We start from the raw sequence: 13,011 nt of genomic DNA, 5'->3' as shown, positions 1-13,011 counted from the left end.
TGACATCATGACTCCTGCAGTAAAAAAACACTCGACCCGTCCAAATAAGGACATTCATGGCCTGAACTGTCAACACAACTTTCCTGTTGCTGTTTTGTTTTCTTCTTTTTTTTCTGCTGCAATTAGTTTTATTTTGATTTACTGCATACACATCTTCTTTGTCCTATTGATTAATAGGAAATCAAAGATGAGGGAAAATGCATTTCCATTCAAAGCGCATTGCTGGGATGATTGGAGGAAACAAGCCGGTTTCCTATGGAATTTCTAGATTGCAACTTTGTGAAAACATAATCTGCAGTGTCTAGTTAACAGCGAACAAGTGTTTTACACATTTCTTTGCCAAACAAGCTGCAGTCATCTTGAAATGTTCTACCAAAATTCTCAGATCTTGCCTTAAGAGAAATATCTACCGTGATTTTATTGTCAGACAAAATTAGTCCTATGAAATGTTTATGGGTACTGATTAGTTTTGTAATTATAGTGAAATTTGATTGTTAATCATTCCTTTGCGTTTGTTTTCAACTATTGCAATGAAAAAGCAGCAATGTGTAGTCTCAATCACAATGTGACCTCTTATTGACCTTAGATAGCCTCTTGTAGTTCACATGCCATTTGATATTTATTTATGTGTGAAGAAACTAATTACTTCACAGTGTTTGTGTCACATGATTCTAAAATAGCCTCATAATAATTGTAGTTCTTCTTTTTAATGGTTTGCACTGAGCATAACCAATACAATTATGTAACAACGATTTACAACTACCAAAGCCACAGACCAGCCTTTCATAGCTGCATACGTTTGCTAGCCAAATGAACCTGCGTCCTGGTACGCAACCCTCGCAGGGAGGTTTATATCTTCTCATTGGCTGACACGCATGTCATTCCCATGCATTTTGCATATATGATTGGCCAGCAGAAATCACAGGTCCCTTTCTTCATCGCTGATTGGTTCTTGCCGACGTCAATCAAATGCGACGCCGTTACGTGGCCGGAGCGTCAGATGAGTCCGACGGTCCCAGGAAGCCCCGCTGCTTATTTCATATATATTTTTTAGCAATAAAGGCGGTTGAAGCGCTGAAATTCGAGGTCAGGGAGCACAAATGGAAAAAGCTAAATAATTTAAAATGATTTCAGGTTAGCTTGCTGTCAACGTCACCGCACATTTGTTATTATTTGGCGTTGATATCGGCGATGTTTACTGTGCAGCCTGATAAGTTCCTCTGAAGGGTGGCCAATCTCTGGAGCCTCGAGCCGACCACTGCCTCAATAGCGGGCAGAAAACACACAGTATATTTCTCTTATATCGTGGGGTGGCTGCAAGCCAATAATTGACTCTGGAGCAGGACACGGAGGTAAGTGAAACATATTTCCATCAGAAGGCTCTTTATTTGAATGCTGTCGTATTTTTCATGGAACCTGCCAGACAGAGCAAAGGGAATATAGCGGCCGTTAGCTAGCTAACACAACACAACTACAAACTGAATGTCTGTATGAAGTGACCTGATATTATTAAAACGTATTGGTATTAAAAAAAAAAAAAGAATATTAAATAGTGTCGGGCAGCAGTGTTGGCAGATAGAGGTTGTGACTGGGGGGCACAACAAGTTTAAATTGAGGTGAGTTGTAAGACCGTTAATGTGTCACCGTAGCTCGTGCAGGTAAACGCGCTATCTCCGCAGGTGGACGAAGGACGTTTAATTCAGCACATTTAATTACAAGCATTACAGTTACGACACACGTTAAACGAGCAAAAATAAGTCAAACATTGACATTTATTTTGCCCACTTCAGCTTTGAAATAACATTGACAACACACACCTGTCAATGTATTTGTTATTCATCTTTTCTTGGCGTTTCTTTCCAATTCTGAAGCATATTCCGTGTGTGAGAGAGAGAGAGAGAGAGGAGAGAGAGAGAGAGAGAGAGAGAGAGAGAGAGAGAGAGAGAGAGAGAGAGAGAGAGAGAGAGAGAGAGAGAGAGAGAGAGAGAGAGAGAGAGAGAGAGAGAGAGAGAGAGAGAGAGAGAGAGAGAGAGAGAGAGAGAGAGAGAGAGAGAGAGAGAGAGAGAGAGAGAGAGAGAGAGAGAGAGAGAGAGAGAGAGAGAGAGAGAGAGAGAGAGAGAGAGAGACCATTCCTTTCTCTGGCGTCATGACTGAGTCTTTTCATTCAGGACGGAAAGGGCTTCCTGTCCAGTTACTTACAGTACTTGTAGGGTGGAGTGTGTGCGTGTGTATTTCCAGACGTATGGAAATACACACACGCACACACATCTGAGCTGTAAATCAGTTTTTTATTCATTGTGACCAAATCTTTTACTTTTATTTGTAGCTTCTAGTTTTGGCCCAACAGATCCTGTCCCCTGTTTCAGGCTGCATGCTTTAGCTTTTATAGTGCCTTCCTTGTGTGTTTATCTCGGGGGTGGAGGACTTCAGGCCAAACTGAATCCCTCCAGACTGAGCTAACGCCCCGGTGTTTTCCACCTAGCTGGGGAAACGAGCACAAAACACATCCAAGCCATTAGGTGTGAACATTAAAGGGGAGCTGATCCCATTTTTAATATTCATATGTCATTCCTATGGTCTAAAATAATCCCAAAAATATCAGTAAACATGAACAACTTTCTCTCAAATCCAAAAGCTAGAGTGCTAAAAAGTATATGAATTTACTACAGCTGTCAACAATGCCATCTGTCACATTTTCTACCATTGTCGTTGACCAAAAGTTACCACCAGTCCTTCTCAGAAATGTGACCTCTCATAAGCGCCTACATGGGCTACTTGAGTGAGACCACAAGAGCTGCGATTAGCCTGCTTGTGCCACTTTGTGTTTGATCAGGATTGTCAATCTATCGGTGATTACCAGTCTCCCTTTTTACACTGAGCTTCCTAGGAATGTTGAGCTCATCTGCGCCGGCCTCAGTAACTCTACAACAGCTTTGTTTGCAAGAGTCTCCGAACAAAAACCTCCCAAACCAGGCAACAGTGATTCAGAGAGTTTTCTCAGAAGTCAGGAAGTATCTTGTTGTCGCGGCTGGGACGGGAAAAAGGACCGGAGACCAGACGAAACATGGGTCCTGTCTCTGAGCTGCAGGGCTGTTTTATCTCTGCCTGAGCTCATAAAGTCTGTCTGATGACGTTCTGCTGAAATCTTTTCAGGGATCTGCTCATGTTGAGATTACAAGCTTTAACTTCCCCTCTATGTGCTTACTTTTATTTATTTTACGTCATCATTAATGCTTAGTTATTCAAACTTCCTCTTGCTTCTTGTTTCGTCTGCTCTCTGGGGTTTTTAATTCCACCCACACAAGGTCTGGGAAGATGTCAATATGTGCCCTTCTACAGAAAGTAGTTCCCACAGTTCACATGAATACGAACTTAAATGCTGTTCTCATGTGAACGAGAAAGAATGACAGTGCTCCTCAGGCGACTTTTGTTCTACAATCGTTCTTTGTCATTTTGATATCAGAGAGCAGTGACGATGCAAAGGAATGCGTACTGAGAAAGATCAGTGGAGAGTTCACTGATTAGTTCCTGGTATGCAGCCAGCACATGATTCCCTGTCCCCGCTCTGGGGGTCACAAGAATATTGTAATACCGGGGATCCGACTCCTGCCAGGGATCTGCTCCAGGACTGTTCTCATTTAAATGGATGGCACTCGGTTACCTTGTAGCGTTTGATAATATTTTCAATCTGAAAGTCTAAAGGACTTCGTTAATATTCTATTTAAAGGGGAACTCAACCGATTTCACACGTTAAGATCAGTTAACCCATCAGACATAAACGTACTGCTCAGCCTGAGAAACGGTTGTAATTATGTTTCTGGACGGCACTTTTCTATTATCTTTGAATGACATAGGTATTTGCATGGAGTGAAAGACGCTATGAAATTGCATTATGGGAAGTGTAGGATTCAGCGTTTTCGGACCAGAACGACTTCTCTTGTAGATTAGTCTTGGGAAATGACATCATGACAGTTTTCCTTTTTGTATCAAGCAGCAAAAAGAAAGCATTACGCGTTTGAGTTCATTTGCTCGCTTGACATTGCACGTCCTGTGATGTGACATCGCAGTGCTGAAACGATACATCATGCAGCCCTTCATCCGATACTGTAGAGGACAGAAACACAGGCGATAACTTATTAGACACCACATAGCTCTGTGTGTTGGTGCTCAAGGTAAAACTCCTCTCTGACGGGTGACAATACTTTACGGAGGACTGAATTGATTTTCTATCGTCCTGCAGGATAGTGTGGCCATGACGGGAGGGACTGAAGCCACCCTTCCCATGAGCAACCACACCCGAGAGAGAGTGACCGTGGCCAAGCTGACGCTGGAGAACTTCTACAGCACGCTGCTCACCCAGCACGAGGAGCGCGAGATGAGGTGAGAAAGAAGGTCACCGTGACCTCCACGCACAAACGCAAATGTCTAATAGGATAAAATGATGAAGTGGCGACATTTTGGACAGACATGGATGTAAACTGCAACACGACAGCGAGGCTGTAATTCTAGTTTTTCTTTGCTGAGCTGTCAAAGACATTCTCAAGATCTGTTTGAAGTAACAGAATCCGTCTTTGTCGCACGTATATTGTAAAGCAACTAGACGTACAGTGTTTCCTCGTTTCAGATTTGCGTTGTGTGTAATACGCTGTATTGTTCACAGGCAGAAGAAGCTGGAGAAGGCCATGGACGAGGAGGGTTTGCCAGATGAGGAGGTACGGTGCGCTCTGTCGTCTCGTTTACGTTTTTCTTTCTTTTTATCTTTCTCTTCGACTTCCTCAGTTGACTCCCTGTCTATCTGTCCGTTGTTCTGCAGAAAGTAATGCGCCGCTCGCAGCACGCCCGTAAGGAGACCGAGTTCTTGCGACTGAAGCGGACGCGACTTGGCTTGGATGACTTTGAGTCCCTTAAAGTTATCGGTCGGGGGGCTTTTGGAGAGGTACGGTGGAAGAAACGCGTGCCAAAGCTCTTGTAAATCTTTATTAGAAATAAAACGACACCATGATTTGCTCTTTTTTTTTATCACAGCTAATCCCATTTGCTTCCCTTATGAACTCAACTGTGATGTTGTCTCCCTCAGGTCCGTTTGGTGCAGAAGAAAGACACGGGGCACATTTACGCCATGAAGATTTTGAGAAAGGCCGACATGCTGGAGAAAGAACAGGTCGGCACCACAGATCAAGAATGTTGAAGCTGCTGCTGCATTCAGGCTCTTGTACCGTAGGCGTCTCACGCTGTCTTCTGTCTCCCTGCAGGTCGCCCATATCCGGGCGGAGAGGGATATTCTGGTGGAGGCGGACGGCGCCTGGGTGGTCAAGATGTTCTACAGCTTCCAGGACAAGAGGAACCTCTACCTCATCATGGAGTTCCTGCCTGGAGGTTTGCACCGATCCGTTTGTTTGACCCTAGCATTTGAGGTCATTTAGTATGTGGAGTGTTTTTAAAACCGAGATTTACTGAACTGGACACAGGATGAATCGGACAGACAAACATGTTGTGCCGACCTCTGCCCTTGTTGATAGGCGACATGATGACCCTGCTGATGAAGAAGGACACTCTGTCTGAAGAGGCCACCCAGTTCTACATCGCGGAGACGGTCCTGGCCATCGACTCCATCCACCAGCTGGGCTTCATCCACAGAGACATCAAACCAGACAACCTGCTGCTGGACTCCAGGGTGAGACACCCACACGCTTCACTGACGCACACAGCGTGGTGCGCGTGCAGACTTATTAAATGTTCGTTTGCTCTCAGGGACACGTGAAGCTGTCTGACTTTGGCCTGTGTACGGGACTGAAGAAGGCTCATCGCACGGAATTCTACAGGAACCTGACGCACAACCCGCCCAGTGATTTCTGTGAGTTCATAGAAATAACAAGAAAAAGCATTGATGAAAATAGATGCATATCAATGTGCACTATAATAAGTGGTAACATATACTGTAACTGTTTACGTGGTCACTCGCTGTACTCTCCCGCCTCTCGCAGCCTTTCAAAATATGAACTCCAAGAGGAAAGCAGAAACCTGGAAGAAGAACCGGAGACAGCTGGTAAGTGTTTCTGCAAATATTGACACAGCAGCCTCTAAATCCTGGTTAACTTAATGTAAATAATCAACCTGACAGGAACACGTTGGACTGCTCAGTTTCACTTGTTGATTTCTTTCTTTCTAGTAAATATATTCCAACCCAGAGCCCTCACCTTCTGTCTTTCTGTGACTTTCAGGCGTATTCTACTGTGGGAACGCCGGACTACATTGCTCCTGAAGTCTTCCTGCAGACGGGATACAACAAGCTGTGTGACTGGTGGTCTCTGGGTGTCATCATGTACGAAATGCTCATCGGTAAGCAGTCCGTGTGTAACACAGAGAGGTGAAGGAAATGAATCAGGGAAATGGAAGTCACAGATATTTGGCATAATTGTTTAAATGTGTAAAAGATTTAGAAATATTGAAAACATTGCAGGGACCACACATTTAATAATGTGTGACATGTCTTGAAGGGAGAGTTTGATTTGTTTGAAGTGGGGTTGATCGAGGTACTTCTCCATAGCCTGTGTACTACTACAGTAGATGGAGTTCAGAGAAACAGACAGGAGCAAAGCTGTGCACTGCTGTGGGCGGGGCCAGCAGCAAAACACCTATAAAAAAAGAGAGAACGCTATATTTAGAATATTTTCTCTGCTCTCTTCAAAGCCACAAAATACTGCATGTAGTTTTACATGGCACAACACAGAAGTTGCTGGTCTACCGCTGCCTCGATCACTAGTTAGTGTTGGTTAGTTAGGCAGCGGTAGACCAACTTTAGTTGTTTTGCGAGGTAAAATGTCATTTCAGAAGGAGTCTGGTGGCTTTGAAGAGGACATGAATGGATGTAATTGCTTCAGTCTCTACGTCTGAAAGGACTCTGACGTCACAGTAAAGCAGGGAGAATATTCTAAATTTAGCGGACATGTAAACTGATATTGATTATTTTTTTTTGTGTAAACCGTTTTGCTGCTGCCTGCGTACACAGCAGTACATCGCTCTACTGCCAGCTATTGTAGGTAATACGCTGATTATGGATCCGTACATCATACAGCCCCACTTCAAAACATCCAAACTATCCCTTAATATTTGCTGTACACAGGAACAATTACAGCAGATCACATGTGTCAATCATACATGATTGAACATGACCTAACCGGCTGCTGTCAGTGGACTTCTGCAGGTTGTACTGCCGTACGTTTTGTAATGCTTGTTGGCTGTGTTCAGGTTACCCGCCCTTCTGCTCTGAGACGCCACAGGAGACGTACAGGAAGGTGATGAACTGGAAGGAAACTCTCATCTTCCCACCCGAAGTCCCCATCTCAGAGAGGGCCAAAGACTTGATATTAAAGTATGTTCACGTGACGGCCGAGTGCTGAACATGTTGGCGTGGACAGTGAATGATTGTCCAACTACTGCATGAAGGTCTGCTGTTTTGTGTGTTCCAGGTATTGCACTGATTCCGAGAACAGGGTTGGAGCTGTGAGCGTGGAGGAGATCAAGAGTCATCAGTTTTTTGAGTCGGTGGACTGGGAGCACATCAGGTAAATGAACACTGACATAAATGTGGCGGCTGAATGTCTGAATAACCGCTGAGTCACTTTTACTTCAAAAGCCAAGAAAGCAGTCTAAATAGGTAAAACCATCATCGGGCTATATGGGGGTGCTGAATGTCTCCGAATAAATCATGATGTACATCTTAGGTGATTTAGATATCAGCCTATTCATTATTTAATATTTGTTATTACAGTTTTTATTTATTTGAATATACACAGACGATATTATTACCTTTTTTATTTGCAAGATATCCAAAGACCCGGAATAATTACACATACACGCACATATTCAGGACAACTAAAATATACATTTAGCAATAACAGCGAGAAACGCTAAGAGATAAAGTTCCTTAATCACTGACTCTAGCTAACGTGTTCTTATGAAACTAATTCTACCACAGATTCATCCATGATTTTTTAATATCTGGACAGGATGTACTTTTCTACATAATATTACTATTAATAAAAATTAATCAGATCACTAGCATAGCAACGTAGCACTAAATATATTTAGAATGTACAAAGTGTGTGTGTGTGTGTGTGTGTGTGTGTGTGTGTGTGTGTGTGTGTGTGTGTGTGTGTGTGTGTGTGTGTGTGTGTGTGTGTGTGTGTGTGTGTGTGTGTGTGTGTGTGTGTGTGTGTGTGTGTGTGTGTGTGTGTGTGTGTGTGTGTGTGTGTGTGTGTGTCCTTCTGTCTGAATTGCTATAACGGGTAGAATTGAATTTCTGTCGGGCCAAATCTTACATTTTATTTACAACCATGAAAAGCCAGCAGGCTGAGAAACTGTTGTCTGTCTATCGATCTCCTCCGCTCAAACGGCGTCCATCAATGAGCAAATTAAAAAAACATGAGTTGAAGATCAGCCGAGGATATAGGCAAGACTTGACCAATCAGATTTGACTATGCAAATTCTTAGCCGGGGACACGCATAACTTTAACACAGAGACGAAGCCAGCACTGTTACGTACTCTGCTTGCATGAGTACGTAACTGCACAGAGCAGTTTCTGTTAAAAGGCCATTATTCAGCTCGAATAAAAAGGCGCACACGTTTAACGCTTCTTATTTCTGTGGCCATCCACGTTTCTCCCCGTCTTGCCTCCACAGGGAGCGTCCTGCAGCCATCTCCATCGAAATCAAGAGCATCGACGACACCTCAAACTTTGACGACTTCCCCGAATCGGACATCCTTCAGCCAGGTTTGTCCAGTGGAATCCTCCGCTAGCACTGCAGGAAAACCAGCAAACAGTAGCCCGGGGTTTTGATTCAGACAGAGCATGGTGATAGATGAGTCATGACTAAACAACGATTACTCTCTTTATACTATAACGGCTTTAAAGGGGCCTTTTTCGGTTACATTATGCAGTGCCCTTCAAGTAGCAAAATAATAACACCACCTGTTGTTCTGTGTTCATCAACAGCCAACGCGACAGAGCCGGACTTCAAATCGAAGGATTGGGTGTTCCTCAACTACACGTACAAACGCTTTGAGGGTCTGACTCAGCGAGGCACCATCCCCACATACATGAAGGCAGGGAAGGCCTGACACGGGGAGACGGACAGACAGACGTTTACGGACACAGGGTCGGGCCGCCGAGCCCCGCTGGTGCTGGAAGGCTGCGCCGTCGGGCCTCTCGGTATAAATTTAACTCTCATCACAAGTCATTTAGGTCTGCTCAGCCGCCGCAAGAACGCCAACAGCTCTGAAATGAAGGAGCGTTACCGCATTACCTCGGTTGTTTATATCGTATACTCGTGCCGTCTTTAGCCACAGCTCTCAGGCCAGCTCACTAACTAGGACACTAAATCAGCATATCTGCATGTACAGTCCGGAGAGGGTGCTTCACTGCCCAGAGGCGACAGTGGGACCGAGGATTAACTGCGATAGTTTCTACTCAGGCGGCTCAATTAGCTCTGATGCAAGCGCCATTTCTAATACTCAAGGCGAGCTCTATTCGCTGTAGTCGGAATGATAAGTTAGTAAGAAGAGGTACGCCTCTCACTTGTTCTCGCCCGTACTGTTCTACCCAGATACTGGATTTTAAAGGAAAGTTCCAGCATGATTTCAAGGGGTTTGTCTCACACTCTGCTCTGTATTTAGGACTTCCTCCCACTAACAAAGGTAGCATCCATTTAAAAAGGGTCAAGTGTGAAACATCTTCTCTTTGTTGTGGTGGGAGTTAGCTAAAGGCTAATTAGCAAAATGAAGGCCAGAAAGCATCAAATTATTCTGGGACTAATAGGAATGTTGGCTACATTGTTTTTATAGGCCTTAGGTTTACAGGCTTGTTAGCCCTGCTAGCGGCGTAGCTGTTACTATTCGATGAAGTGTCATAACTTCTGTGATCTCTTAACTTTTCCTCTAGTGCCGTCATCAGGTCAAAAATAGTTTGTCCCATATTTTATTTTTACATTATTTTTTATGACCAAATATATCTCTAAAGCTAACGACTGACTTTCCCATCAGCACCAGCCGTACTAGTGCTAACGAGCAAACGATGCTAACGCGCTAAACTAAGATGGCGAACATCAACATGTTAGCAGTGTCTGTGGACGTTAGTATACTAATGTTAGCTTTTAGCTCAAATGTGACAATCTATTTATAGAAAAAACAGGCTTGGAATTCTTTTAAAGTGTAAATGTTTTCATTGTAATAGTATAATTGTTTTAGCCTGTGATGGGGGAGATTGAATTGGACGTGTCTCACTGGTTTCAATAACGATTAACATTAAAGGGAGAGGAAATAAAACTCAAAATTCACATTATGCTGGAACCGTCCTTTAACCGTCACGGTGCGTCTCTTTAGTACAACCTTTACGCTTTTCTCGCGGAGGCAAGACCTGTTGCCAGGAAACGTGTGAAAACAGTTTTTCCCGTGCTTGATCTCCGTTAGCGGAGCGTCGGCCATTCACGTGCATGCAGAGTGGCTCACTTGCCTTCAGAGCCAGTTGTGTTCGTTTGTGCTGCAGTAGTTATTTCCCCTGATCTTATTTCTAACGAGCCAGAGGGCCGATCTGTTCCTTCTTAGATGGACAAAACATGCAAAGTGCCTTTTTAAAATAGCAGATGAATATTTAACCAGATGTGTTAGCGATGTTATCAGAGATTAATCATAGGGTGTCAATTACTTTTAGGAATATTAAAGCTGTTTGAAGGAGGGAAAAGTGATTCTAAGACAGCAAAAAGAGAGCTCTGATGTCACTTCTATTGAGTGTGTCTGTAGAGTGATGACACGTGTGAGAAGTGATAAAACGGAGATGAAACAAAGGCAGTACAGGTTAGATAATTAAACAAGGAGCTCATGAAAACGATGCTCAAGGCAAACCCAACGAACAAAGTGAGTTTGTTGAAGATTAAGCTAAACTAGATTAACATTGTGGATATGTTAGACACATGTACGTTCGGTTCTAGGTGTATTTAATGTTGTTTTTCACCCTCTTCCCCCTAAAAAGCTAACGTCGGGCCTGTTTTACTCAACAAAACGAGCCACTTAACCACCACGTCTGCTCAGAGTTGTGACGGGACACGTCGCTAAAAATAGTAACCAAAGAACTCTGATCATCACACGTCGTCGGTCTGAACGCACATTCAGATGTAGCTGTCGCTTACTGCACTTAACATTAAACTACCTTTTGAATAAAACGCCGTTCCACGAGAGCTAAACTCGGCTACGGAATAATTCGCCATTTCCATTTCTACGCTTTTCCGAGAAATGAGTGAGCAGAGGCAGATGTTTCTCAGTTAGCACATCTGTTCAGTCTGTCAAAATGTAAGTAAGGCTAGAAGTGTGTACTGAGGACTTTACCATATTGGACTAAGTTCAGCTGTAGCCATCACAGGAATCTCAGATTAAACAGGTTGTGATGCTGTTTCTGAGGAGATAGGGGAAGTGGTCTTGCCGTTTAATAAATTAGAGCGGTGTGTATAATGTGATACACCTGTACTCTCTCCTTATATTGTATCTGTTTAACCAGGTAGTCCTGTTACAATTAGCCAAGAAAGCTCCATGAGGACTTGCTTTGTTTGTTTGTTTGCAAACAACAAAAGCGATCTACAAATTAGGGTTATTTCTGCATTATTTATTATTTTTCATGTTTGTTGATAGATGAGATGTTGTCCTAATATTGAGTGCATTTAAATTGGATGATTTTCGTATCAGATATAAAAATGCATTCCGTTGATTTAGTGTTGCACCTCCTTCAAGCCAGAGACGTTTTAAAAAGAATGGTCAAATGTAATTGAGTGAACTGACTTTGATGTGAAAAAAGCGTGGAGTGTCCCTTTAAATGCAAACAGAAACACATTGCATCAAATCAGATAGACGGACATAATAAGCCTGTAGCCCCCCCCCCAAAAAAATGTATCATTCTGACACAAATACAAATCAAAGCTGCGACTAATCTGGAATATACGCGACAGATGCATGATGGGGGTTTGGCTGATTGCTGATTCCCCGGTTGTGTCTAATCACTGGAACACGACTCGCCCTGGGAGAGGCCAAACCGCTGTGTTCACAGCGTCCAGTTTCACAGCCAAACACTTTATGATTGTTCGTGAGGAACTAGTGTGTGTGTGTGTGTGTGTGTGTGTGTGTGTGTGTGTGTGTGTGTGTGTGTGTGTGTGTGTGTGTGTGTGTGTGTGTGTGTGTGTGTGTGTGTGTGTGTGTGTGTGTGTGTGTGTGTGTGCTGCTGCTGCTCGCGACGAGAAGGACATTTTCACCACATAGATTTCGGTGCTTTTTGTTGTTGTTGTTGTTGTGATGTGTGACCTTGTTCAATGTCAGACTTGTGTTCTGTGTTGTTGTTGTTTTTCCCCTTTCAACATTAGATGAAAACTGGAAGGTAAATACTGCATTTGGTATCCATACCCTTCAGCACATGTACGAGATGACTTGAGATCCATTTCTGTGGCACTTTATCTAAAGGGAGCTAAATTATTCATTTCTCCGTGAGGTTGAGAAGAGTTCAAGTCCCGCTCATAGGAGGATAAGGTGTATTTATCCTTTTAGAAAAGCAGTTTACTTAAAGGATAAAAGCAGATTAAAGGCCCATTCACATCTATGGAGTCTAGTTTTAGATGGAAGTGGTCTCTGCCTCTGAAACCTCAGCGCCCAGGGACTTGGCTAATAATATGTAAACCCCCCCCCCCCCCGTTAAGGCAAGAATTCAGTCTCAAGACTCTCACGTGTAAGGTTTAAAAGAGAAGCCCCACAGGACTGTGTCGTGAGGTAGTTTGTGTAACGCTGTGTACATATTGTTGTAGACACTTGAAGGAAACTGACTGTGGAGTGACGGAGGAAATGCTCATTAATATATTCATTCTCATTTCATGTTGATAAAAATGCTTAAAACAATAGAAATTAAACGGTTGAAGTCTTTTTTGTTGTTGTGGGATATTGTGGAATGGTTCACAAACTTAAGACTGCATGTCCCATAA

The 13,011-nt window shown here is 43.3% G+C and overlaps 1 protein-coding gene across 1 annotated transcript; it reads left to right on the top strand.

Moving 5' to 3' along the window:
- The first annotated feature begins 1,022 nt into the window (after nucleotides 1-1,022).
- On the top strand, nucleotides 1,023-12,910 carry LOC306714197 (serine/threonine-protein kinase 38-like). The gene is made up of 14 exons (XM_079184158.1): nucleotides 1,023-1,352; nucleotides 4,241-4,380; nucleotides 4,661-4,712; nucleotides 4,814-4,936; nucleotides 5,078-5,161; nucleotides 5,253-5,376; nucleotides 5,520-5,674; nucleotides 5,752-5,854; nucleotides 5,985-6,046; nucleotides 6,222-6,339; nucleotides 7,249-7,372; nucleotides 7,470-7,565; nucleotides 8,683-8,774; nucleotides 8,997-12,910. The coding sequence occupies exons 2-14, from the start codon at nucleotides 4,253-4,255 to the stop codon at nucleotides 9,119-9,121; spliced, it is 1,386 nt and encodes a 461-aa protein (XP_079040284.1). The 5' UTR covers nucleotides 1,023-1,352; nucleotides 4,241-4,252; the 3' UTR covers nucleotides 9,122-12,910.
- The last annotated feature ends 101 nt before the right edge of the window (nucleotides 12,911-13,011 follow it).

This window comes from Pholis gunnellus (assembly GCF_910591455.1).
Source record: "Pholis gunnellus genome assembly, chromosome: 22".
Lineage (NCBI taxonomy): Eukaryota > Metazoa > Chordata > Actinopteri > Perciformes > Pholidae > Pholis > Pholis gunnellus.
Note: the sequence above shows the minus strand (reverse complement) of the source record. Positions and strands in the feature narration are given on the sequence as shown.